The sequence below is a fragment of the Hyaena hyaena genome, unplaced genomic scaffold, assembly GCF_003009895.1.
Source record: "Hyaena hyaena isolate Hyena2069 unplaced genomic scaffold, ASM300989v1 scaffold_18, whole genome shotgun sequence".
Taxonomy (NCBI): Eukaryota; Metazoa; Chordata; class Mammalia; order Carnivora; family Hyaenidae; genus Hyaena; species Hyaena hyaena.
The window spans coordinates 1,319,742-1,347,064 of record NW_024080649.1 but is presented as its reverse complement, the minus strand read 5'-3'; the positions used below and the strand labels follow the sequence as shown (position 1 = coordinate 1,347,064).

The window sequence follows — 27,323 nt, the reverse complement described above, 5'->3', positions numbered from 1 at the left end:
GAAGAGTTTCATCCCGCCTCGGCCTGGCCGGTGCCGTACAGCCTGCCCGCTACAGCCGGTACACTAGGACTTGCCGGCCCAGCCTCCGTCGCGCGGCCCGGAATGGGACCCCGCTCCGGGCTGCGCCGCCGCCTGGTCCCGGGGACCGTCTCCATTGTGAGGGTCTGAAGTGCCGCCACCGTGGGAGGTGGACCGCCAGGCGAGGGGGCTGAATTACTGGGCGACCTTGGCAGGGCCGATCTGGCTCGGTCGACGCGACGCGCAGGTGAGGAGCCCCCATCGCTGTTCTCACCTCGAAGCCTGGCCTGAGCCACGGGGTTGTGGCTGCCGCCGCCCGGCTGTGCTCTGCCCTCCCCTCGGCCTGGAGCCCGCGGCCTGGGTTCCAAGGGACCGGGCAGAACGCGGGGCTCCTTCTAGTATTCATCAGGTTCACATATCTGCATTGAGCGCCTACTGTGTGCCAGGGACGGGCCACAGAGGAGTCCAAGAAACGGCACGATCTCCAGAAGCCTCAGAATATTAAGGGGGGTGGGGTGGGCAGGCTCCAGATGGATGACTGAAGTGATTTTCGGTCGAGATAAGTGCTCCGGTGACGTAATGGAGGGGGCAGGGGTGGTGGTCTGGCAGAGGTCACTTTGAAGCTAAGACCTGAAGGTTGAAAGGAGCCAGCCTGCATTGTTAGTAGGGAAAGAGTGTTTCTGGAAGAGAGAAAAGCAAATGCAAAGGCAGCAAAGTATTAACTATTAAGGAACAGAAAGGATGAGGGGAGCACTGAAGGATGTGATGGAGATTTCAACTTTATCCTAGCAGGAGGAGGAAACCGTTGAAAAGTTTTGATGAGTTTGAAATTTTGAAAACCTCACCTTCTTCTGGCTGCTGTGGACAGTGTCATAATCACAGGGCACACCAGCAAGTCAGCTGAGGGCCATCTTGATTCTGCCAGTCTAGCTGTGTCTCCTAGAACTTGGTCTCTCTGAGCCTTAGGGTCTTCATCTGTGAAAGGCGGATGCTGTTCTGCATGTTGTTTCTGAGAGAGAAAGTGAGGGACCAGTCCGTCTGAAACCAATGACAGAGGAGGTCTATGGGAAGTTTGAAATAACAGGACCTACCTACCTCAGAGAGCTGTGAGGGTTTATAAGTGAATTCTTTTTTATTTTTTATTTATTTTTATTTTTTTATTTCTAGGAGAGAGAGAGAGAGAGAGAGAGACAGTGTGAGCAGCAGAGGGTCAGAGAGAGAGGGAGTCACAGACTGAAACAGGCTCCAGGCTCTGAGCTGGCTGTCAGCACAGAGCCCGATGCGGGGCTCGAACCCACAAACCGCGAGATCATGACCTAAGCAAAAATGGACGCTTAACCGACTAAGCCACCCAGGCGCCCCAAGTGAATTCTGTTAAAGCACTTAAAGTAGTGCCTGGCACAGGAAAAGTTACCTCTAAATGGCCATTATTACGGAGACACTACAGGGGAGTAATGATGGTGGGTTGGATTAGGGTGATGGCAGCAGAGCCAGTAAGAAGTGGTTTAGTTTCTCTTATTGAAGGAGAGCTGGATTTAGAGATAGGTGTGGGGTGGTCTCAGCTTTTGTGGAACTGGTGGTTCACCATGGGAGATGGGTTTGTGAGCAGATAATCACCATGAACTGCAATAAAAGCACCACTGGTGCTTAATTAGGTTTTTTCTTTTGTTTTTCTTACTTTGTTTTGTCACAACTTTGTTCTTAACTACGGTTTCTTGGTGGGTGTTCCCCCAGGCTTGCTCCTACAATCATGTGAGTTGATTTCCTGGTTAAAATCAACAACCCTTGGCTCCTCTCATTGGCTTTGTTTTCGCTCCATTGTTGTTCCCTCCTTCTTGTCTCCTTTCCCTGACTAACCTTGAATCCCGAACAGTTTGCAGTGGTTGCTTCATGAGGAGAATGGCATAGAAAATGTTTGCAGACCACATCAGCTCGGGAATGAGTGAGATTTCAGGCTTGGTCTGGCATCAGACTTCTGCACGTTGTTGACGTGAAAAGCCCAGCCACATCTGAGACCAGTGACTGGACAGGTCTATGAGAAGAGCTTGAAGTTCCAACTCAATTGTCATGGTGTGCATCTCTTAGTCAAACTAGAGCCACTTCCCAGAATTTTAAGGCCAGAGACTTTTCTGGCACCTGTAGGGAATTTTGAATAAAGTATTTGCCCCAAAACTTCTTTTATAATGACTTTTTGCACTATAAAACAGTGTGGACCATGCAACCTTTTTCCCCCAGCCTCTGTTTAGGTTTAAATTGGACATCTGTTAAATCTTAGTGAAAATTACTTTCTTTTATTTAAATTTTTTGAGTTTATTTATTTATTTTGAGAGAGAGAGAGAGAGAGAGAGAGAAAATCCCAAGCAGGCTCCATGCTGTCAGCACAGAGCCCACACAGGGTTCGAACCCATGAACCATGAGATCACAACTGGAGGTGAAATCAACTGAGCCACCCAAGCATGCTTGGTGAAGATTATTTTAGAAGTAGATGCAAGGGGGGCGCCTGAGTGGCTCAGTCAGTTAAGCATCCAACTTTGGCTCAGGTCATGATCTCGTGGTTCATGGGTTCAAGCCCTGCGTCGAGCTCTGGGCTGACAGCCAGCTCAGAGCCTGGAGCCTGTTTCAGATTCTGTGTCTCCCTCTCTCTCTGACCCTCCCCTGCTCACACTGTCTCTGTCTCTCTCTCAAAAGCAGATGCAAGGAAACATTGTTTAGAAATATCCATAGAGGGACGCCTGGATGGCTCAGTCAGTTAAGCATATAACTTTTGATCTCAGCTTAGGTCTTGATCTCAGCTCAGGTCTTGATCTCAGGGTTGTGTGCTCAAGTCCTGCAAGAAAGGAAAAGAAATATCCATAGAAAATAATTCAGGTGGTAACTATAAATCCTCTAGCTTTTCTTAGCAAACAGAAAAGATGGTTGTGAGCAAAACCATTTTGCTGTGTGCATCTTCCCTTTGGGTTCTGGAGTCATAGGAAGCTGAGCTGGCCTTTGGCTGAGGACTGGAACAAAGTCCTGCCCAGCAACTCCTCTGTTGTGCTGCCTGGTGGTCGGATTCCAGCTTTGACAAGACCCCCAACAGCGCCTGGGGGGCTCTATGGTTCTTCCTCACAGCTCTGCAGCTGAGTGATTCAGAATTGCTTTCAAAGAATGAAGAAGCGCTGAAATAAAACTGAGCACTCTTTTTGCATGGTCGTTAGGTGGGATTTCCTTGTCTGTCAGGTGTGGTACAGGGCTCGGAAACCCACAAGCACATTTGGTCTATATGGCAGCCCAGTGGGCCAGGAAGGTAAGAGGTGACAACCCTTAATTATTTATTTGACATTTTTTTAAAGCATTGCATATATATTGTAAACAAAATCAAACACTGCACAGTTAAAGCTAATCTCTTTCACCGCAGCCACTAGATCTTCCCCAGAGGCTGTCCTTGTGTTTGCCTTCTTGTATTTCTTTCCAGAGAGAATCTGTACAAATAGGAACATACCCATCCCCTGGATTCCATGCTCTACAACTGCCCACATCTTGCTTTTTCACTTCACTGTGTATCAAAGGTCATTTCATCCCTCATTGTTTTGATATTGTATAGCATTTAATTGTGTGACTGGGCCATACTTTGTTTATCTTGTTTTTTGTTCTTTATTATTGCAAACAAGACTGCGGTGAATCTTTGTGTACTTTGTGACTATATGTATAAGATAAATACTTAGAAATGGAAAGACTGGACCCAAGGGTGTATGTGTTCTAAGGTTTGGTAGATATTGCCAAATTGCCTTCCAGTTACCTTTTTTTTTTTTTAAGTGGGCTCGAACTCATAACTCCAAGACCCAAGAGTTGCATGCTCTAGTGATTGAGTCAGCCAGGCACCCCGCAGCTAACTTTTTTGAAAGCTGAGTAAAGGAGACACCCAAAGACATGCCTCTGAAATTTTGGCTCTGGGTCACCTGATCTGAGTGGCAGCGCGGGAGTCAGAACTAGGCTCTGTTTCCAGGCCTCACGCTCTTGCCTCACTCCAATCTGCTTCTCTCTGTTGGTGGCTCAGGTCTCCAGGCCCTCAATCCCCTGCGAAGAGCCCTGTCGCTTCTTCTCTAACCCCATCATTCTACCCTGCCGGTTCAGTGGCCTCCTCCTACAAAGCCTCTTTAGTAATGAAATTGATTCTTTTCTGAAATCCTCAAATATTTTGCAGGAAGACAGGGATGCCCACAGCGTCTCTAGGGCCAATACTTTTCACTTCAGTCTGGTTGTTTTGACAACGCCATTCATAAATCTTAGAAAACATTTCTAAATATTTTTTTGGTGGGAGCAGAGGAGAGCAAGAGGGAAGTGGATCAGTCACATAACTATTCTACAGTTCATAATGAGAACTTGAAATGTTGACTTCCCTCATTTAAATTAGGCATATAAATTAAAGTAGCCTAGCTTTCTTTTGAGAATGCTGTTTTAGGGTTTTATCAAGGGAATGTTAACAGGAAGAGATTATTGTCATTTTGGCAATGACTTTACCTTATTGGGACAAGGGAGGGGTCTGTTCAGCCCCTCTAGCCCACTTCAGAAGCTAGGTGGTTCCTTGGCTTACCCAAGGTGACCTTTACCAAAAGGTGGCGACCTTCAGCCTTAACACTCCTTGGGGCCTCCTTGCTCTGGTCTTTTCTCCATTTCCACCAATTTAACTCTGTGGTTTGTTCTGTGGCAGCAGAAGGTACATGAAGATTCTTTTACCAAGGCACACGTACCTCCCAGCTCACCAGAGATGCAGCTGGAGGCATTGGGTGGTTTTGGGGACCTTGTGGGCTTGACCTCCATCTCCTGACTGATTCTTCCAAAAGCACAAGGCTGCTGGGTGCTGCCCTCCCTGGGCCAGCCTAATGTTGTGTCACCTTTCCACTCTTGTTCATGTCCTCTTCCCTACTGGGACTAGAAGAAAGCTTTCTAAAATGCCCACCATCTTTCTGTCATTCCCCTGCTTTAAACTTCCTGTGACTCGTGGTGGGTTTTTCAGTAGTAGCCAGATTTCCTTGCCTGGCCTCCCCTGGGATCTGACCCTGCAGCTCCTCAGGGCTCATCTCCCTCTCTAGATTTCCCCCTCTCTGCACCCTGGGTTCTGTCACTCTGAATGGCTCACCCTTGTAGGACTCATTCACCCACTGCCCTCATGTCTGTCTGGGCCCCCAGAAAGCAAGGCCCTGAAGGCAGGAGCCTGGTCTCATCTGTGTTTATGTCTTTAGTGCACACAGGGGCTGGGCCCCAAAAGTGCTGACTGGGCCAAGGTGTAAATGCACAGGTTGACCAAGCTGTCCGGGAGCAGAGCCATGAATCTTTCAGTCTGGTCTTCTAGAGAAGTGCTGAGAGGGGACGGATAGCCAGAGAAGTTCCTGGGTCTGATGACAGTGCTTGAACCCATCCCTGCCTGAGGCCCCATCTTGGATTCTCTCCTACCTCCCAGGCCTTTTAATCAAAGCCTTTGGGGCCAGAAGAATTTGTAGCCACTGACCCCACAAGAGAAAAATGTCATCAGTTAAGAGCTGGCTGGCCCAGGTTTCCAGGGCAGGTGGCATGCCCCCTGGCCAGCTTGGGTGTCTGCTCTGGGGTGCTGCCATTGCTGTACAGGACTCACCCAACAGCACCATCCCCCTGCCCTCATATGAGGGGCACCTCCCTGGGCCAGTGGTCCCCGGCTTTGGAGTCAGAGCCCCCCAAGGCCTCAGATGATGAGTCCTCCCGCTATAGGTATTAGGGTGACAGCAGCACTGGGGGCGCCTGTGACCACTGTCAGCCCACTCTGGGCAGTGGGGATATGTCAGCCATGTGCCTCTGCTGCTTTCTTTAAAAACTTCCTCAAGGTGTAGGGCTGCACAGGTGTGAAGATGACAAAAGGAAAGGTAGAACTTGGGAAACCCAGTTTGTGAGCTCCCTTCAAAGTAGTTGCCCTGGTGATGGTGTCACTGGAGAACGGGTGTGCAAGCCACAGGGATTCACCCCTGAGCAGAACCACCCAGCTCAACTGCATTCACAGGGCTTCACCTGATGACCTTTGACTTTCCAAAAATCAAGGACAGATTTGCTACCTATGGGGACATTGAAAATAAAGTGGTGCCCACTTTTTTTTTTTTTTTAATTACCATTGTCCCTTTGATCAAAGGTGAGATGGTTAGAATGACCATCCAGTGGCTGAGCTCTTATGACAACATGTTCCTTGAGGCCACTGGTTTAAGAAAGCAGCTTCAACCAAAGTCATTACTTTGGAAATTAACCTTGTAGAATATCAGATGCAGCAGCCTCCCTTTGGAGAGATCGGGAGAATCCACAGAGCTATTTTAAGGGAAATTATAATAGCTATCATTTAGGAAGCATTTATGTGTCAGGGCTTTACTTACAGTGTTGCTGATCTATACACAGCCCTAGGTAGCCATCCCTACCCCCATTTTTTAGATGAAGAAACTCAAGCCACTCAGCTAGTAAGTGCAGAGCCAGGATTTGAACCTAAATCTGTTTCCTCCAAAGCTGGGGCTCTCTTTTCACCTTTCGCTGTTTCTTTTTGAAGACAAAGCAAATGACCAAGGGATTCCAGCTGAGTCCCTTGGAGAAAACTAAGGTCATTCCATTTAGCTTTGACATGAGGCTACTCAGAGATGAATATGGCGGGCTCGGCTTACAGGAGGCTCTGCTTCGGGTGGGATGAAGGGCAGTGGCTAAGTGCAAATGTCCGGCAGTCAGGATAATAATAGCCCATGGCAGGGGGAGCTGGGGCAGCAGGTGTGTCTCTGCATGGTGGCTGTGCAGATTGAAGGCAAGGCAGAGCAGGCTAGATGGCTCTGGGTGAACCAGGATTCCACACATTTACCGCACCCACATTTCCTTTTATTTCAGATGATTTCAAGTCAGCAAACATTTACTGAGCACTTACTATGTACAAGGTATGTTGTGGGTGCTTGGGGGAGGGCATGTGGGGAGCCGGGGTAAATGAATCACACTACAGTTGCTACCCTTAGGGGAAATTGGTATAATGGGGCAGACATGGGGATGACACAGGGTTCCAAGTGGCAAAGTGACTTGCCCATTAAAGACTGAACATGAGGGCCCACTGACTCTGCTTGAGGCATCAGGGAAAGAAAGCTTCCTGGATTAGGTGATACTTAAAAAGTGGGCGCTGAAGGCCGATCACATTTTGTTGGGCCAAGATGTGAGGAAGGTGTTCTGGACAGATATGCTGAGGGGGAATCTGCTGTACTTTCTGGCAGAGTCAGACTCCTTGGCCCATGGGCATGGGCTCCTGAAAGGAGAGTCCAGCTGCCAGGGTTTTGTCCCCTGCTCCTGGCCACCCCACCAGGAGCTCTGAGTTGGCCTGTCTCTCCAGGTGTGGCGCCGCCCGCCCAGGCTCTAGTCCTGGCTCAGACCCAGAGGATGCTGGAGGTGGGGCTCTTCCTCCTGTAATGACAGCACACCCTGCCTGCCTCGCTTGTGATTTTGGCCACTGGGCCAGGTCTTAGACTAAAGAATGGTGGGGTGGGGGTGGGGGAGTGCTGCCACCTGGTGGTCTGGCTCTGGAGGAGGAGAGCCCTGAGCTCTCAAGTGAGTCAAAGGGCATCAGCCCACTTCTCTGTTCTAGAATTTACCTAGAGAAACATGGTCATTTCTGCTGCTGGTGAGAAGCAAGGAGGGATCCTTCCTTCTCTCTTGTATGCTGGCCCCTCGCCAGCCAAGAAGTCTCAGGCTTTCTGAGGCACAGGGGAGATGGTTTAAGGTCCCTCCCCTCCCCTCTCCTAAAGGGATTACCTGCTGGCCCAGGGGCAGACGCCAGACCCCCTTCTGAGCACCCCTAGTCCCTGTTTCCCCTAGCGAAGAATAAGGAGGCCCTCTCTGACACTTGCATTTGGGCCTCAGGACAGAGGTGACTAACAGAATCAGCATGTGTTCTCAGTGCTCTGGCCCCAGCCTGATATTGTTACCAGATGAGAACATGTCTTACTGAGTTTAACTCTGATGGCTGTGGAAACAGAGCATTTTGAGTAACAGGAAGGCAGCCACACCGTGTCCTGAATAAACCCCCGACCCTCCTACCTTGTCCTGGCCAGGGCTAGGGCCAGAGCTTGCTCTGGGGCTTTGAGAAGCGCTCCACTACCACCTTCCCCCATGGCCTGCCTTCATCATGCTAGGACCCCAGTTCTTCTGCAGAGTAGCTGGGAGATGACTTCACATCCCAGCCTGCTCCCCGCATGGGGCTCTGGGCTCCAGCCCCGGCCTCCTTAGGCTAATGTTCTCTCTACTTTTTCTTCCTCTGGAGATGAATGTCTGCAACAAGCCCTCCAACAAGACAGCCCCTGAGAAGAGTGTGTGGACGGCACCTGCGCAGGCCAGCAGACCCTCCCTGGAGCTGCAGGGCCAGCGGTCCCGCCGGAATGGGTGGAGCTGGCCCCCTCACCCGCTCCAGATTGTGGCTTGGCTGCTGTACCTCTTCTTCGCTGTGATTGGCTTTGGGGTCCTTGTTCCCCTCCTGCCTCACCACTGGGTGCCCGCTGGCTACGCTGTATCCTTGGGAAAGTCTGGGACCAGTACATGGAAGAGTTGGGGTGGTGGATGGAGGGACAAGTCAGAGGCCTGAAGCTGGGGTCCAGAGCCTCACAGAGTGCAGGCAGGCCCTCGCCTCCCTGCCTGGTTTCCAACCCCCATCTGACCCCTTTGCCTGATGGGGTGAGCAGATGGACTAACATACCTTGGAGCATTTAAAGCCCACACAGCTGTGAACCTTGTCGACCGAGGTAGCCCAAGAGTGATCACAGAAGAGAGCCTTAAAGTTCATTGTGTCCAGAGCTTGACAAGGGATAGAGAGTAACTATTCCATTTACAAAAGAATCTTTCACTTTTCAAAAAGAGTCATGGTAGAATTCTTTTACATAGTAAGTTTCCTGGTATGTTTAAAATGTGGTTTTATGTACAGTCAGATAATTATGCTGTACCCAGGACTGTTTAGGAGCTCATCGGTTTTGTAAACCAGACTCTTAGCGCGAGGTTGAGTTGACAAGAGGAGGGATGAAGATGCCCTGGAGGCTCACGGGAACAGTCACAAACACAAACTTGCATGAGCCTAGTGGTATGACTGCCCCAGCGTTGGCCACAACCCCCAGGAGCCCAGGACTTGGCTGCAAGGCTGGGAGATTGGGGTGCAACAGGTGGCTATGGGCGCCTGTCCAGAGGGCACCCAGGAGAGTGCCCTGCTGTGTATTCTTCATGAAAATGATTTCTTGGGCTTCCTGGGGGAGGAGGGCTAGGGTGAGCTACAGGATGTTAGCGGAGATGAACTTGGCAGCTCTGGCGAAAAGAGTCAGCAGCTAAGGCTGGTCACAGCTCAACCCTTCAGGGGTTGGACAAGGCTAAGCAGCTTCGGCTGGCTCTCCAGTTCTTGGTCTCCGCTGTCTGACAGGAGTCCTGCCTGCTTCGCAGAGGACAAGGAGCACCAAGCGTGTGTGTATGAGCACCAGAAAGGGTGAGCCAGAAGTGTGAGTGTGTTTTCTTGGGAAACCACAGAGCCCTCAGCTGGTGAGTGACAAGGGCAAATGTGTAGAGAAGGACTGTAGAGAAGGTTGTTGTCCTCAGACATCAGCAATATCGCTGGGGCGCTTCCTGGGTCACTGGGACCCAGGGCCTAGTCATCAGCTCTATAAATGGAGCGCTGGACTTTCCCTGAGGGGACCAACGGGCCTTAGTCCTTAGTCAGTGCCCTTAAGTAGAATGCTTCGTGAAACATTCCTGCCATGATCTGGAATGGGCACACCCCTCACTCGGGATTATCTGGCCTTCTACCACCAAGGGTACCTGGGAAGCCAGATTAATAACCACATGGTTGCAGTGAGTATAGTCAGAGCAAAAAACAGTAAACAAGAATAACTAGCATTCATTGACCATGCCGGCACTGTATGTGGATCATTCAGTCCTTATAATAATCTGTAAGGAAGGTGTTCTCACTTTACTAATGAAGAAGTTGGGGCTCAGAGAGATTAAGTGACTTCCCGAGGTCACACAGCTGATACCCACTGAGACAAGAAGGGCTGCTTAGGCAACCTGCCTCTGAGGCAGTGGGACGATGAAAGGGTTTTGTCCTCTCCACATTCATTGCTTTGGGCAATGTGGAGGCTCACAGAGCCACCTGGATAGGCACTCCCACTTCTAGGCCTGGATGCTTCTGTTTCCTTCCATCAAAGCCACCTTCCTTCTGCAAACTTCCTCAGGGCCCCTGAGGAATGAGGTAGGGTAATGGTATGTACCAAGTACTTACCTTGGGCTTGGAACTGGCCTGGGCCCTACAGTTGCAAAGATGAGTAAGATAGGTCCCCAGCCCTGGGGTGCTCAGCCTCCCCCTGGGGTAAAGCCTTGTAGGTTAGAGATCATCACATGGTAGGTGTGAGGGTAGGAGCCATACGACAGGTTATGGGTGTAGGAGGAGGGCTGTCTAGACCAACACCACCGTGGGCCCAGATGCACACCTGCTGATGCCCATTCTCCTCTGTGGTCACCTTTCCGGGTACTCTGGCTCTGCCCCTTTCCTTCATCACCTGTATGCAGTCAGTCGTCAAGTCCTGTTGACATTAGCTCCTAAATAGCTATCAAGCTTGCCCTCATTCCTCCCCACTGCCATCTGCCTGTCTTACCTAGATGACTGTTTCGTTTCCACACGCTCTTGGGCCAATCCATGTGTGTCCACCTATGTTCCTGCAGCAGAGTGCCCTTTCAGGGTCCAAACGGATAAAGTTGGTCTCCAACTTAACATCCCATAATGGCTTCTTCCTGCTTTAAGAAATGATGTTCAAGATCCTCAGGGCTCTCCACATTCTGGGTTCCGCCCGCCTCCCCAGCCTCTTATACTATTTACTCTGACACCACTGGTCTCTGGCTGGAAGGCTCTTGACTCTCTCTCTACCCCAACACCCAGCTAAGTCAGAAGTCCAGAACTGGCAGCCCATGGGCCTGTTTGGTCTACAGATTTTCTTTTCTTTCTTTCTTTTTTTTTTTTTCTTTTTAAGTAGGCTCTATGCCCAGCATGAACTCATGACCCCAAGATAAAGAGTCACACGCTCAACCAACTGAGTCACCCAGGCACTCGATTTTCTTTTTCAATTGGGGGACAATTAACACACAAAATGGACAGTCTTAAATGTTCCTTTAGTAGGTATATTTTAAGAATTATTTATTTCCCGTCAACATTTAAAAAATGAGACCTCACATAAAAATCCAGGTTTTTAGTTCCTTTTGAAAAGCCAGAATATGGTGACATGTGGCCTTATTCTAGCTTGGCAGCAATGAGCTGAGCTGGAACCACACATCAGCCATCCCTCTGGCTGGGACTCTGCTTGCTCCCAGTACCCAGCCAAGCCCCTCCTGTCTGCATTACCTACCAGGTGCCTATTAGCTGTTCCTCTCCATGTCTCAGCTGAGATGATACTTCCTCAGGGCAGCTTCCTGGATCCCTTCAGACTAGATGAGGTTGCCCAGTTGTAAATTCACACAGTCCCATGAACTTCTTTCATTGTAATCAATCCATTATTTGATTAACATATGTGTTTCCCATCAGACTGTAAGCTCCTTGGGGCGAGGGACCAAGTCTGTCTTGCTCCTGCCATTGCCCTCAGGGTTTGGCGCAGAGAAAGACCTGAGTCAACAGTCAAATGAATGAACCCGGGGGCTGGGGTGGGAGAAGTGTTGGAGCAGATGGAAAATCAAATGTTTGCCCACATTCAGGGTGTCTGAAGAGAGGCTGAAATGGTGAGGGGTAGTGGTTGGTGACATCAGACAGGTGTGACAGGAGCAAGAGAAGCCTTGACACTGAACTGAACAGTAAACTTTAACTTGAGAGCCATTGAGAACCAGTGTAACAACTGAAGCAGACAAGGCTTTATTTAAGCTTTTCAGTGCTCACTTTGGGCTCAAGGGCACCCCGGCAGGAGGAACAGAGTCAGGAGACTATGGAATAACCCAGGGAAGAAGCAAAGGCCCGACCTATAGCCAGGGCTGTATGGCCTTCGTGGGCTATGGCACCGTGGTCAGCTGTGGTCTAGCACATGAGGGCGGAGCCTGGCTCACGCGGGAAGTTTGGCCACTGGGAGGAGGAGGAAGAAGGATGAAGGAGGACAGGCAGCTGATTTATGGAGGAGGAATGATGGAGGGATCTGATGACGGCCTAGTCAGCAAGAGGATGGGTGGAGGGAGGGAGGGCGGATGGCTGCCTGGAATCTATTGGTGAATTTTCACAAATTTAGACTTTGCAGCAAGTTGGCAACATACTCACTCCCTGCATTTGTTCTGATCACTGAGCAGATAGGTCCTGGATGATCTGTATTTCAGCTCCAGGAATTAGCCAGGCTGCCCGTGGCCAGGCTCTGACTATGTTAGTCAGGGAGGTGGTGGGTATATGAGACCCTGTCTACAAGTGATTCTCCATCTGGCCCAGCTGATGACAAAGGATGGCTGTCTCTCATATCTGACTTCCTATGAAGGCAAGAGAAACAAACTTAGAACTTATATTCTGGGTCCTTGGACCTTAGAGGATAATCTCTTTCAGTCTCACTTCACCATTTAGAATCTGAAACCAGATCAGATACCAAGGTCAAACCAGCCTATGGCCTGTGCCGGGACTGGATCAGTGAGGCCATTGGGCTACTCAGCGACAGTAGGCAGTGCCTTGTGATTCCTCTCTTCCATCTGGGGCATGGGTATGCTGAAGAGGTCTGACAGGGAAACTCTTGTGGGGCTGGAGGTAAGAAGTGGCACAGGCAGAGAGTCTCTGCATGAAGGAGTCACGTGGAGGTGGAGAGCTGTTACCTGGCCCTGGAAAGTGGGGAAGTGGGGCTTCCAGCCAGCAAAGTGTGCAGTGAGTCTTTAACCTTCTGGGCCAGTGCATGGGTGCCATCTTTGCTGGCCACCTTGTGGTTCACCTGACTGCTGTCTCCATCGATCCAGCAGATGCCAATGTGCGGGACAAGAGCTATGCAGGGCCCCTGCCCATTTTCAACCGCAGTCAACACGCACATGTCATTGAAGACTTGCATTGCAACTTGTGCGACGTAGATGTGTGAGTGAGTGTGGACTGAGGGTGTGTGGGGGTGGTGATTGTGCCCCCGGGACTGCCAGTGGACATTGAAGGCAGAGAGGGGCATGCCCAGAGCTTTATAGTTATCCTGATGCCTCAGAACCCTCGTGTTTTACACAGTCAAGAATCTTGACAGAGTGACAGAGAATTGGGTGAAGGAGGAGATTGGAAACAGAAGATGAGGAATGGCATTTCCAGCAGTTACAGAAGGAGACATTTGGCACTGCCACAGACTTTTCTACTGACTGACTCTGCCAGTGACCCTCCTACCCCTATCTCTCACAAGTTTTCCCAGATAGGGGCGGCAAGGGGAACTAATGCTTGAGGACTTATTATGTGCTAAGTGCTTATGAGTAACCCTGCAGGGTGGGCAGCATCTCTCTCACCTCACAGAAGGGGAAGAACCCAAGGCTCCCACACAACCTATGCCTGAGGTCATATGGCTATTGGGTAGCAGAGCCAGATTCACAACCCAGCCTACCTGGCTTCTGTTATCTGTCCTCAGTTACCCATGAGGAATCTGAAGCCCAGAGAGGCCAAGTGACTTACTCCAGATCACACTGCTAGTGGGAAGGGCAGTCAGAATTTGCAGAGACCATATCCCCTTGGCTGTTCCTGACTGCCTCCCTAGGTCCCTCCCTCCCCTCCTGAAGTGTCCAGCCTCAGGCAGGGGTTTGGGAATGGGCGAATGGTCCAAGGCTAGCTCTACATTTCTAATTTTAACATCCAGCAGCCTGCTGAAGGGGATATGTCCACAGGACAAAGAAAGAGCCGATGGCATTAATGCACTGAGGAGTTTGGTGTCTGATCATCCTTTCCTTCACTAGGCACCAGTCAGCACATTGTTCTTAAGTGGATGCTGTGGCAATGGCTGCCCACTCTGTTCTCTTCTGGGGAAGGGGTTGCAGCTCACTCTCACACACCCCTTTGGGCTTGCATTCCTAATGTGGCCTCACCTCCTCTGACCCCCTGCAGCAAACTGCTGTTCACCCAGATGTCAGCTTGCTTCTCTTCCTTTGTCCCCCTTTGGGTTAGCCTAGACAGACTGAGGTTTTCTAGAAGAATGCCAGTAAAATCCCCACAGACTGGCAGGGAAATAGGGACTCAAAAAATGGAGATGTCAGAAAAGCAATGCAGGCCCTGGACCCAGCAGCCTTGCTCTCTTCTGCTCCCTGGTCCCACAGCTGCATCATGTCCCGGCTTGGTGCAGGGTCCTTGCTTGGAAAGGAAGCCCCGTTTCCGTTTCATACCGCCGTCACGCAGGTGCGCAATCCCATAGTGGGCAAGTGTAATGCCTCCCAACCCCCTATCCCGCCTCTGGGTCCTTTGGCTCTTCAGAAGCCAGACCGCCTGTGGGGGCTCTGCTTCGTAGTGCCACCAGAGGGCGTGCGCGCTCCCCGTCAGCGCTTCCAGGTTCTGGCAGAGTGTCGTGTGGGTAACGCGCGCCTGGCCCGGCGTTCCGGTCCTTCGGCCGCCGCCGACTCCGTTGCCCCAGCCAGGCTGGAGGCGAAGCGCGGGAAACGCAAGCCGACCGCCTTGTGCCCCTCCACTCCCTCCCGCAGGAGCGCTCGCTCCAAGCACTGCAGCGCCTGCAACAAGTGCGTGTGCGGTTTCGACCACCACTGCAAGTGGCTCAACAACTGCGTGGGCGAGAGGAACTACAGGTGAGAGCGCGGCACGGGCCTCAAGGGTGCCTGCGGATGCACGGGTCCGAATGTGAGTCAGGAATCCTGAGCCTGCATATGAGGTGGGGCAGGAGTGGGTGCTTGGTGGACCTGTGCGCTGGTGTGCATTACTGTGTTGGTCTGAGGGTGATGCATCTGATGGCTGCCGCCTGGGGCTGCTGAGGGTAGGTTTGGGGGCTTCCTCCTGTGGGTCCAGAGAATGGTGGGAAGCCTGCGGGGGTGGCCGCCCAAACTGATCTTTGCCCTGTCATTGACTTTGTGAGGAGTTGGGGCTGTGGGGTCAGAGGCCTGGCTCCCCTCCCAACCAGGGGCCCTCCTGAGTTCTGGGCCCTTATCCAGCTGGAGCACCTGGGTGCTGACAGCTGCCCACGGCTGGGCCCAGGCTCTTTCTACACAGTGTGGCATCTGCTTTACTGGGTGTCCTGCTCCTCGTGCTGGTGGCCACTTATGTCTTTGTGGAGTTCTTTGTCAACCCCATGCGGCTGCGCACCAATCGCCATTTTGAAGGTCAGTCCCAGCTGCAGGCCCATTCCCACCCTCCAACCCTGGGCCTGTTCTAGTCATTGGTCACAGCCCGGATGAGCAGTCTGCCTGTGCCTTGCAGTCCTGAAGAATCACACAGATGTGTGGTTCGTGTTCCTGCCCGCTGCCCCTGTGGAGACCCAGGCTCCTGCCATCCTGGCCCTGGCTGCCCTACTCATCCTTCTGGGCCTGCTTTCCACAGCCCTGCTTGGTCACCTGCTCTGCTTCCACATTTATCTCAGTAAGTCCCCCACCCCCCACTCACATACACCTACACCTGCCTTGCAGCGGATAGGGGTCCCTAGGCTGCAGGGAAGTACCCTGCAGCCATGCTCCTTTTTCAGTATTGGCTTTCCATGGTGGCCTGGTCTCACTTAATGGATTAGTGTATATGGGGACAGTAGTTTCAGCCTGGGGCTGGGTACCCTTCCTTACTTTCTGAACTCTAGGATCCCCTTTCCCCTGCACTGAGCCCTCTCCTCACCCCCTCAGTGTGGCACAAGCTCACCACCTATGAGTACATCGTGCAGCATCGCCTGCCACAGGAGGCAAAGGGGGCCCACAGGGAGCTCGAGTCATGTCCCCCCAAGATGCGACCCATTCAGGTATAGAAGTGGCCCAGAGGGCTGAGGGGTTGGGAGATGGGGCCTGGGTGTGGGAGGGGTGGTGGGCTGTGCAGCAAGCAGCAATGATGAGACAGGGCAAAGGGAAGCAGGCCTGGAATCACAGTTGGAGTAGGGGAGCAGCTGGAGGCAAGAGGGGCAAGGCCAAGCCTATACTAAACACGTGTCCGCTTGCTCAAACGTGGGCACAGCCAGAAGGAGTCCCGTGTTTTCCCAACCCAATGTACATGCCTGTCTGGGCTCCAAGCATGTGCTGGATGACATGGGGTGTGGGAGCCTTGAAGCAGGCAGGTTGGGGCTGCAGAAGAGAGAGAGAGAGAGAGAGAGATGGACCAGCGACTGGGTCACCAGGATGGAGCCATCAGTTCTCTCTACCCGTGACCCTGAGTCCTTATACCCATTACCCTCTTTAATCCTTAAAAGAGCCCATGAGACAGGGAATGTAAGTGCAACCATGTTGCAGAAGAGCCTAAAGCTGGATCTGAGAAGAATTAAAGTCCCTACACTCTGAAGCAGGAACCCTCCAGCCCAGCTACTGACCAGCCTATCCCCATTCCCACGCCCCATGGCTTCCTGAGGTCAGCAGCTGGGGGTAGGGGTGGTCCAGTTCTCGGAGCCCCCAGGGACTGGGAAGGCAGGGGGCCCAGGCAAGCCTTGCTGGGAAAGCTGAGTTCTGGATCCCAAGTCCTCATGGCAACTAGACACAAACACAGGTTGGTGGGCGGGTTGGGAGAAGGCTTGGGACCCCGCCTCTCCTGTCTCATTGCCAGAGATGGGGCCTGTGAGGCCTAGGGGGAGTGTAGACTTTTGGTGGCGACTCCCCCCCACACCACTATGTACACACACTGGTGCCTGACACTGAACCCATGTAAGTGCAGTGGCAGCCATCCTCAGAGTGGGCATCTTCTCCATCCCCACATGACAGAGGGGACTGAGGTTCAGAGAGGTAGGCAAGAGACTTCCTCAAGCTTTATAGTACCCATTGAGGCAGGGCTGGCCCTACGATGCTTGGACTAGAGGGCCCTAGGCCCCTGCCCTGTAGTCACTGCTTGCCTAGGCTCTGGAGTCAGGTGTGCCAGCAAGGACATTAATATCTGCATGTGACCTGAGGGAGGCCTTCCCAGGAGGAGGAGGGATGTGTTTGTCCCATTGCACAAGGAGAGTGCTAAGGCTGAGAAGTGCCATTTACTATTCAGGAATGTGCACTTTCTTTTTGGTCAAATTTTTATTTAAATTCTAGTTAGTTAACATATAGTGTAATACTGGTTTCAGGAGTAGAATTTAATCACTTACATATAACACCCGGTGCTCGCTCATCATAACAAGTGCCCTCCTAATACCCATCACCCATTTAGCCCACTCCCTACCCACCTCCCTCCATCAACACTCAGTTTGAGGAATGTACATATTTTGAAGCTCTTTGAGAGAGGATCCTAGGGACAGCTGTGATGAAGGGAAGAGGGTTTGAATGAGGACACCTGGTAAACTCTCAAACTTCCCCAGCTGGCTAGGGCCTGGCCCCTGTCCCGCCCTAGCCCCTCAGGCTTCTGGGACCATCCTTTAACTGCTGTTCCTCCCACTCTGCCCCACTTCTGGAGCCCAGGGGCACCAGGGAATGCTTTGCTCCTCTTTGTTGGGCCTTGGAGGGGTGCCGACTCCATACTGGGGAAGAGAAAAGACATGGAGGCCAGATTACCATGAGGTCCCAGTCATTACCTTGAGGTTCTAGTTCTCATGCCTGGCCTCTGACCCCTTCTTTCCCAGTGCTCCTCTACTCAGGCTGGAGCCCCCATGCTACTTTCCAAAGGGCTAGTCTGGGCATTGGTTGGGCATGAGGCTTACTCTGGGCTTCAGTTTCTGCATCTGTGCAGCCAGCCCATAGCCCGCTGGGCTCTGTCCCCCAGATCTTCCAGGGCCCTGAAGGCAGCCTCCCCACCCCCACCCTGAGCAGGAATGCGGGAGGGGCCCCACTCTGGAGCCGTTGCCCCCAAACATAGGCTTGTTTTAGAGACGCGTTGCTGTTACAGTGTCATCTCTGCATTAGTCAGGACGCCTGGGTCTCCATGGAAACAACTGCTGAGCAGGCGACAGCTGTCTGGGTGCCCCCCTGACTGGTGGGGGCAGGGCATTGTCCTGGCTCTGCCTTATACCCTCCATACCCCACCAGGGTTGGCTTTTTCCTACCTTTTGTCTACTCACCTGTAGTCCTTATGAGTGTCCTATGTGCTCGGTGGCAGGCTTAGGTCACTTCTGTGTCCTCCTGGCTTCAGGTCCCCTGACTTTCAGGGGTTGGGTCTGCCACTCCCAGTGTTACTGTGAGGATTAGTGACTAAAGTAGACTCAGAACTTGCCGATAAGCCTGGTCCCAGATGGGGGCTGTGGTGCTGTTTTTTCCCCTCCTCTTACTACCTTTTCTTTTGGGGTGGGGGAGACCTCACATGGTCCCACTAGCTCCCCTACCCAGGTAGCTAAGATTGTAGCTGGTACCCTGAGGACTCAGCTCCTGTCCAGTCATGCACACAGCCTTGGATGCACACCCCAGCGTATGAATGGCTGGCCAGTCTCCCAGCCAGGGAAACAATCAGTTCAGAGACTGGAGCCCTGGGAGGAGCAAGAAACAGGAGAGTGTTGCTCTGAGAGCCTTTTCCCCACCACCCACTTTGGCCAGAGCAGACTGGGTACATTGGCCCTGTGAGGCTGGGGGCTTCCTGGAGAAGGTGGAGTTTGACTAGATGAAGTGAGGAAGATGGTGGGCATGGGGTAACGTCCAGAAATGGGTGTTTTAAGCCTCAGCTTAAAGAGGGGTTTTCCCAGCATAGCTGAGAGAAGCCTGGGGGACAGTCAGAGATCTCTGCGGTCAGACCTCCCATAGAGGCCGGTGAGAAGTGGGGTGTTGTGTACAGGATGGGGTGGGCTCAGGACCCAGAAGGCCTTGGATCCACACTTGGCCCGCAGCCTCCCTGACCCCCACCTTCCCCAGGAGATGGAGTTCTACATGCGGACCTTCAGTCATGTGCGCCCAGAACCACCTGGCCAGGCCAGGCCTGCCGCAGTGAATGCCAAGTGAGTGCAACCTGGGCACGTGCCACCTGAACATCTCTCATTGGCATGGCATGGACATCTGAGGTGGGAGAAAAGGGGTAGGCCAAGGCCAAAGTATAGGTCTGGGTCCAGCCTGGCATGCCCTTGGACAAATCAATGCCCCTTTCTGGTGCTAGGAAGGGTGGCTTATTTCAGAACATCCAGTGGGGTGGAATTTGAGGAAACAATGGGCATCCAGCACTTACCCTTCCACTTCCCCTTAGTCTTTCTCAATTCCTTGCCACCCGAGGCCAAGTGGAGCCCCCCCAGCCCTCCTCCCCAGAGACTCATGCTCTGCCTCCCGGGATCCGACCCCAGGTAAGGGAGACTGTGCTGGGCCCACAAGGAAGGGTATGGGAAAGAAGCCTCTACCCTGCCCCACTACTTTGCTTCTTTGGGTGAAGCAGGGTTTGGGGAAGGGGCACTCAGGTTCCCCATGTCTCTGCAGAAAAAGGGGAAGCGGCGTGTGTATAAGGTGCCAACCTCTGGGACCTTGGATCTGGAATCGCCGCTGCCCAGGTTGTCTGGTGAGCACCCCTTTCTGACCAGATCCTGAGCTCCTAGAGAAGGAAAGGTAGGGCCCTGAGAGTGTCACAGCCCCAAGTTTCACATTTTTCCTCCATCCCTGCAGGGCCCCGCGGCCCGGGTCGCCGCTGCAGCTCACCATCAGATTCCCCGGGCGCCAGCCCAGTGCATGCCGCTGGGCCTGCAGGCACCTACCACTCGGCATCAGCCGAGTCCATGGACGAGATTCCAGTGGCGCAGACACGCCTGGGCAGCGCAGCTCTGGCCACCCCTGGGGGCAGGGGCCAAGAGCCGGGGCTGGCGCTGCAGGTGCGTGCGCCTGCTGTTTTCGTGAGCCCCAGCAGCGGCGAGCTGGGGGCGCGGGGCGGTCCAGAGACCAGCCTGCCTTAGCAGGGTGGAGAGAGGCAGGAGGGCCGAGGAGGACCGGCCAGCCCGACTCTCTATGCAACACCTCCACTCTTGCTGCACCGAGTGCACTTTAGAGGCCCCTACGGCCAGCGGGATGGGTCCCCTTCTCCCATGATTCAGCAATACCCAACCCCCCACCGGCCATGATGCTCCAATAAACTTTTTTTTTTTATGCTTTTGCGGACTTAGTGCATACTTCTTAATGGCAAGGGCCACAGGCCCTCATGGAGCTGAACCCTTGCCATTCGGTCTAGGGACAGAGGGAAAGAGGGTGGGGTGAGCCACCCAGATTGTCATATAGAGGTACACGTGGACATAAGGTGCTCCGGTACAGCCCCCCCCCCCCCCCCCCCCCCCCGCCAATTTTTAGCTTAGGAAACCAACTGGGCTAACATCCAAGGGACCCAAAGTGCTATAGGAAACTGAGATTCCCCTTTTTAAGGGCTACCCCCCCCCCCCCCCCGCCGTTGTGAAAAGTCCTGGAAGGCTGCCTGGAGGAGGTTATTTGTCTTGAAAATAGGGTTTATATTTGAAAGAGAAAGCAGGCTTTGGGATTCGGAGGCAGGGGAGGGGGGAAAAGACTGCAAGGCCGACACACTGGAGTGGGGTGGGAATAGGGGAGTCCGCGGACCCCAGAAGTCTTTAAACTTCCTGCTGTTGGGATTGCTGTCGGTGTACCAGGATTCTGGGCCTGGGCATTCGTGATTAGCGCATTGTTCCCTCCTGCTCCCAGTGCTCTTGAGTTGTGGCATGGGGCTGCCACACGTAAACTGGAGAGCTATGGCCTTGAGACAGCTCTAGACCCGACCGTCTGAGAAGAAGGACCTTCTCGCTCTTCAGCCCGTCCCCTTCCCCTCCCCCCACTTTACTCTGGCTCCCGCTCCTGTTCCCAAACGGCCTTCGGTTGCCGCTCTGGGAATCTTCATCTTCCCTATGGAGGTGGGGGCCTGCTTTGAACTTTGGGCAAAGCCCCAGATGAAGCTGTTTTCCCGTTAGGGGGTCATCCGAGGACGTCCGGAGCTGCAGAGGGCTGGTCTCCAACGGCGTGAAGGCCGTGAAGCTGCCCTGCGAGCTGCGGGGATAATGAGATCGCAGCAGCTCCGCCCCCGCGGAGCAGAGAGGGGGCGGGGTCCGGTGGGTGTGGCCAGCGTGACCTTGGTCATTCTCCCGCTGAGACAGCCCCAGGGGTGGGACTCCGTCTCTATGGAGACCGAGAAACAGGGGATAATACTGCGGAACCGCCCAGGCTGCAGTCCCTCCCTGAAGCCGGCAGGGAGCAGAGCTGCGGAGCCGCCTGGTCTCCCGCGTCTGTCGGTCCATTCTTGCGTCTTTCTGGTCTTTCTGTCCATCGAACGAGCACGGTAGGAGCAACCACGAGGTAGAAGCAGGTAAGAGACTAGAGCGCCGACCACTCTAATCAGTATCCTGCACGATAAGGAAGGGGGTGGGGTGGGAGCGCCCTGGAAGGGGTCCCAACCCCAGATGGTACCTAACCGAGGACACCAACTGAGCAGCCCTGCCCTGGGCCCCAAGCGGTCCTCCCCCACCTCCTTGCCCTGCTGATTGATGACTCCAGCTGTCCCAGTGGGAGTCAGCGGGTGGCCCCAGTTCTTGGGCGTGGTCACTCCATCCTTGGCCTACATGTAGACTCCTGGGACTACAGCCTGCGACCTAGCTCCACCTGATCAGTACCAAGAATCCTTCTTCCCATAACAGGAGTGAGCACTGGATGCAGGATCCTGCCACTCATCTGGGACAAGCATTGGTGCCCCAAAACCTTCCCCAGACTTTACAGTTGGGTGGGGTCTCTGGATACGTAATGGGAGGTTGCAGTGCAGACAGAGGGAAGAAGAGTGCTGTGTGGACTGGGACTGGGATTGTCACGACAATGTAGGGACGGTGGAGTCCCAGAAATTGCAACTTAGGGATAGTGAGGATGGTCACTGGGAGAGGGCTTTCAGTGTTAAGGCCAGTGGTAAATGGAAGGGGGTGTAGTTCTGGAGGAGCCCAGGCTGTGGTCACTGGAGGCCTTAGGATAAAAGGCAGAGGTAGATGATGTGTGCTGAGGACATGACTGAGGGTGTGTTCAGGAGGCTGCAGTGGAGGTTTGGGATATGTTTGGGGAATCTCAACATGGGGTGTCTCAGTATAGAACCTGGGAGTCTGGAAATGCAAGTCTGTGGGTTTGGACACTGTGGGGTTTCAGGGCAGGGTTGAGCATGAGACCAGAAGGCTGTGGCTGTGTGGACAAGGGTGGATGTAAGGATGTGGTCAGAGGCTACAGGTGTATGGAGAGGGGGTGAGTTGTGAAGCTCTGCTTAGGGGGCTCAGTAAGGGCTGTGGGTATGTGGATAGGGGGTCTTAATCCTAGGGCTGGGGGGTGAGTGGATGGGGGCAGCTGCAGTGGAGGGCTGAAGGTGTGGTCAAAGAGGCCTCAGTATGGGCTGTGTCACATGTCACAGCTGCAGTGCAGGGCTGTAGGTGTGGTCAGGGGGCTGCAGGGGGGGCTGTGGGGGTGTAGGAGAACACTTTATTGCAGGGCTGAGAGTAATACTGGTGGGTCTCTCTACAGGGCTGTTAGTGTCTGTGTGGAGGTGGGTGCTGAGGAAATGGTCTGGGGCCTTAGTCCCAGCACTGGTTAAGGGTGTGGTCAGGGGAATAAGGCCGAGAATGTGGAGAGCCAAGGCTAAGTGCACTCAGCTGTGGGAGTGTGGACTGGTGTGACAGTGCTCAGGGTGTGGCCAGGGGCTTCCATGGAAGAATGAAGGTTACACACTGGGGAAGTGTGCTTCACTATAGGGTGTAGGAGTGAGGATTACAGGACCAAGGCCATAGTTGTAATTGCCAATATGCCTCTGGAGGCTCATAACTCTACAACCCCACCTGCTCTTCTTAAACTCTACATGCTGGGAGGTTACAGCCCCAAATGGATGGCAAGGGACCAGGAGGCCACGGTTGTGCCCCAGGCGCTGGGAGTGCTGCTGTGCCCCACCCGTGGGCCCTTGTTCCCTAGCCCAGCCCAGCCCAGCCCAGCAACACTGGGAGCTTCTCCCCGAGCCGCCCTGACACTATCCTACCCTTAGCAACATTCTCCAAGCAGCACTACCCTCCCTTAGCAACTGTCTCCAGGCTTCACAAACTGTGGCCAGGCCAGCCCCAAACTCCCGCTCCCCTCATGTTTTTGTTTAACAGCAAATAGTAACAAGGTCTTGGCTGGGCTAGCTGCACCCTTGCCTAGGGCATGCACCCCTGCTCATGATCTGGCTCCCTTCTCAACCTGGACTGGGTCTTTCTGGGTCCTCATGACCCTGACAGAGACCCTGTTCTCACTAAATACCTGCCCAACCAGCAGCCTGGCTTGGCCCTGACCTAACTTGGCATGGAACTCCAGGGGGGAGGGGGGCTGCTCTGCCACCCTCACTTCCACCCAAGCAGGCCTTGTGCCAGGGTCAGACAAAGCCATGGCCCCAGCTGCTGCCCTCACAGTCTTTCGGGACAGTGCCACTCTGTTCCCAGCCTCGTGTGGGCATCATGATTTCATCTTCTGAATGCCATTCTAAGCCAGGGCTGGCATTAAGTGACAGGACCTTTCCTCTCAGGGCTTCTCCTTGGGGCTCTGAGGCCCAGGGACACACTGAGTGCTGGCCCCTCTCCCCAGGCAACTCCATCTCCAGCTCTGAGGGTATGTGGCATAAGTGCCCATAACTCAGACCTTGGTAGGTTTTGAGGTAGAGGCAGTGATGTTCTCTGCTTTGGGGAGAGGAGGGGCAGCTTGGCTGGAAGGTGACTGAGGTGGGTCCCCCCTACAGGGTAGCATGGCAGCAAGCACAGATGTGGCTGGGCTGGAGGAAAGCTTCCGCAAGTTTGCCATCCATGGTGACCCCAAGGCCAGTGGGCAAGAGATGAATGGCAAGAACTGGGCCAAGCTGTGCAAGGACTGCAAGGTGGCTGACGGAAAGGCCGTGACAGGGACCGACGTCGACATCGTCTTCTCCAAAGTCAAGTGAGCCCGAGGCAGTCTTTGCTTCTGATGTTCCCAGAAGGTGGGGAAATGGGGGGCTGGAACCAGGGAAGACATAGAGAAGGGGGAAAACTCATGGTGTCCACAAACCTTGCAGGGGAAAGTCTGCTCGTGTTATCAACTATGAGGAGTTCAAGAAGGCTCTAGAAGAGCTGGCAACAAAGCGATTCAAGGGGAAGAGTAAAGAGGAAGCCTTCGATGCCATCTGCCAGCTGGTGGCGGGCAAGGAACCAGCAAATGTGGGCGTCACTGTAAGTACCCTGCTGGTCTCGGGTGGCCATTGAGGGGGATATGGGGAATCACAGCTGGGGGTGGGGGGCCGGGATTCCTAACCCCAGGTGCCCCTGGGGGAACAACTCTGTCCAAACAGAAAGCAAAGACAGGAGGTGCTGTGGAACGGCTGACTGACACCAGCAAGTACACAGGCTCCCACAAGGAGCGCTTCGACGAGAGCGGCAAGGGCAAGGGCATTGCTGGGCGTCAGGACATCCTGGATGACAGTGGCTATGTGAGTGCCTACAAGAACGCAGGCACCTATGATGCGAAGGTGAAGAAGTGAAGCCTGGGAAGGCTGCCAGCATGGCTGCCTCCAGCATAGGCTCAGGCCTGGGCCTAAAGGGCACGGGGAGCAAGAGAGCCTTGTCCCTTCCCTGCTGGACCTGCCACCACCCAGCGCTTCCTGCCCAGCCCCAAGGGCTAGCCCACCAGGCCTCTGACCCAGACTGCTCTGCATCCCCTTCCCCTTCCCTCCCTGACTTCCGGCTGTCTGGGGAGGGTCTGTGCCTGTAGCCTCACTGCCCCAACCTAGCCCTGGGCATGGCTAACCCCTGTGTGCTTGCCTCATATTTAAGCTGTTGCTCTGGCCAAGTGCCTAATTCTTACCCAGACCTCAATAAAGATACGTTTTGTACCAATATGACCTGGTCAGGTATATGGTAATGGGGATAAAGACATTTATACCCCATTGACCTCTCAGTGTTACCACCCGCTTGCAGGTCACACACTGCTGATCTTTCCACTGGCAGCCCTGCCCAGAAAAAAACACACACCAGGTCTCTTCCATTAGCACAGACGCAGACTACCTGAGGATGCTTTTTAGGGAAATCTAAGGCCTTTCACCTCAGCCCTAACCCACAATCCTAGCATCACAACTTGCTATCCTGCAATTAGAGCTCAGTTTTAGCCTCCCCAAGAGAGAAGAATGAGACAGCAGACTAGGCCTTGGGCAGGGTGCTGGGCAGAGTCCAGTGCCAGGCCTCAAGTCTAAGCCTGCTGACAGCTCCACAGTTTGATGGGGCTACCAAGGTGAGTCATTCTGGGGTCCAGCTCAGAATATCAGATAATGCAACAGTAAGAACCTTCGAGAGTGAATAGTCCAACTCCATAATTTTATAGCTGAGGAAACTGAGGCCCAGAGAGTAAGGGGGATTCTGCCAAGTACCATGCCTCTTGGGGCACCTGGGTGGCTCAGTCAGTTAAGCGTTTGACTTCAGCTCAGGTCATGATCTGATGGTTCGTGGGTTTGAGCCCCGTGTCGGGCTCTGGCTGACGGCCAGCTCCGGGCCTGGAGCCTGCTTCAGATTCTGTGTCTCCCTCTCTGACCCTCCCCTGCTCATGCTGTCTCTCTCTCAGAAATAAATTAAAAACAAACAAACAAACAAACATGCCTCTTGCCTCCCAGACCAGGTTTTAACACAGCAGGCCCCAACACTGATTTCCAAAAATGGGGCTTGATGGCCAGTGATAGAGTCTGGCACCCAACACCAGCCTTTGGCATATGCGCAGGATGTCCAACACTGAAGGGGCTTCTTGCTGATTCCCTCCCATTTGTTCAACATCCCATGTCAGGAGGAGGGAGAGGAAATATCTGGTCCTTGAGGACTCCTGGAAGTTTCCAGATCAACATTTTTTCCTCAGTGAGGCCCTGGTTGTTAGGCCATAGGCTATTTTCAAGCCCAAGGCTTTGGGGACAACTCTCCAATGACAAGCAGACTGGATGGGACTTAGGACCTGCCCATGAGTGGGCAGCTCCCAAGGGTTCTAGAAAAGGCTTAACAGATACTCACAAATACCTTTTTTTTCTGATCCAGATGAGGTGGCAAAGCAGTAGAACGGTTCATTCTCTCATCCTACAGGCTGTTCTGGGATGTTTCTGCCCCAGGCAGAGTCCCTTGAGACCAACTCTACTTAGAGTGGGGTTGGAGAGGAATATTATGGTTTGGGGTAGGGACACTGGGGAGATAAGGTGGAAATTAGAAAATGGAGGTCAGCACCTGGCCACAGCAGAGCCTTGCCTAACAGCTGACAGCTGTGGGCTCTTCCTGACTCAGATGACTACATTGCTATGCATTGCCCAGGGAGGAGTTTCAGAGAGCTTTACCTCTCCCACCAGCAAACAAGAGGAATGATTCCTCCAGCTTTGTAGAATTTGTTGAATTGTGAACTTACTTAAGTGAGCACAATAGGAGTGAAACCCAAATCTTTCTGGCTTTAGTGAAAAGAATTTAACTAAATTGCAAATTGGTCCAGGCTATTAAGGTCAGATGAGAATACCATCAAATGTATAGGGGAGCAGCAGCTCAGCTCCTGTGACTGGTAATGTGGCTTAGAGCAGTCTAGAGAGAGAACAGGCTGAGCCCCAAAACTCCACCTTGTAGGAGTAAAGCCCCTCTTCTTCTTGGAAAGTAGTTATGGAGCCTGAGGGAAATCAAGGCCTGCCCAGACCCAGGAAGACCATCAAAGACTGATGGGTCTAGCAGAATCTGGTACGTGGCATTGACAGCCTAAACAATGCCACTTCAGCCCTTCAGTTATCACTTTTCCATCTTCCACAGTCTCCTCATAGTAGAAAGCTTTGGGTACCCTTGTTAGCAAAGCCAGGCAGGAACAGAGGTCAGGTTCTGTGCGATGGAGCCATTAAAACTCTATGTATAGCCAACCTGTCAGCTTGGCCCTGCCCCTCCTTTTAGACACAGACTTTCCATCCCAACCCTGTTTCCTTCTTTCTCCCAATAGTGCCAGGCATAGGGGGAGGAATCCCTCTCCACTTATTTTCTACTTGTTTCAGGAGCTTTTCCCACTCCATGTTGAGCCCACTTAGCTCCACATAGCAACAACTCTTTGCCCCTTTCTTTGAGACCACCAGTTCCTGCCCATGCCTTCTGGACCAAGTGCCACATAAGGACATTAAGAAACACAGCTGACTTTCCCAGAATTGGCCAGCAACTGTAGAGAGGGGCAGGGCCAGCCACTTTCGGTGAAAATAGAAAATAGGGTAGAGGTGACTGACTTGGTCTGCTCCTCCTTAGAAGCACGCTGAATAGGTTCTGGGTCTTGCATTATTAGATGTTCATAGGGCAAGAAAG

The 27,323-nt window shown here is 53.1% G+C and overlaps 2 protein-coding genes across 4 annotated transcripts; both read left to right on the top strand.

Moving 5' to 3' along the window:
• ZDHHC1 (zinc finger DHHC-type containing 1) lies at positions 1-20,121 on the top strand. The gene is made up of 12 exons (XM_039222615.1): positions 1-265; positions 6,883-6,929; positions 8,297-8,539; positions 12,900-13,075; positions 14,656-14,757; positions 15,161-15,285; positions 15,383-15,541; positions 15,793-15,905; positions 18,904-18,986; positions 19,229-19,322; positions 19,453-19,531; positions 19,636-20,121. The coding sequence occupies exons 2-12, from the start codon at positions 6,921-6,923 to the stop codon at positions 19,917-19,919; spliced, it is 1,467 nt and encodes a 488-aa protein (XP_039078546.1). The 5' UTR covers positions 1-265; positions 6,883-6,920; the 3' UTR covers positions 19,920-20,121.
• TPPP3 (tubulin polymerization promoting protein family member 3) lies at positions 14,675-24,874 on the top strand. 3 transcript variants are annotated; one of them, XM_039222626.1, is made up of 4 exons: positions 14,675-14,757; positions 23,747-23,940; positions 24,056-24,209; positions 24,329-24,874. In XM_039222626.1, exons 2-4 carry the CDS (start codon positions 23,753-23,755, stop codon positions 24,515-24,517), a joined length of 531 nt encoding a protein of 176 aa, XP_039078557.1. In that variant the 5' UTR covers positions 14,675-14,757; positions 23,747-23,752; the 3' UTR covers positions 24,518-24,874. The 3 variants fall into 3 exon arrangements, with proteins under 3 accessions (XP_039078557.1, XP_039078563.1, XP_039078570.1); XM_039222632.1 differs by lacking the exon at positions 14,675-14,757 and adding an exon at positions 20,812-21,325; XM_039222639.1 differs by lacking the exon at positions 14,675-14,757 and adding an exon at positions 23,553-23,653.
• The last annotated feature ends 2,449 nt before the right edge of the window (positions 24,875-27,323 follow it).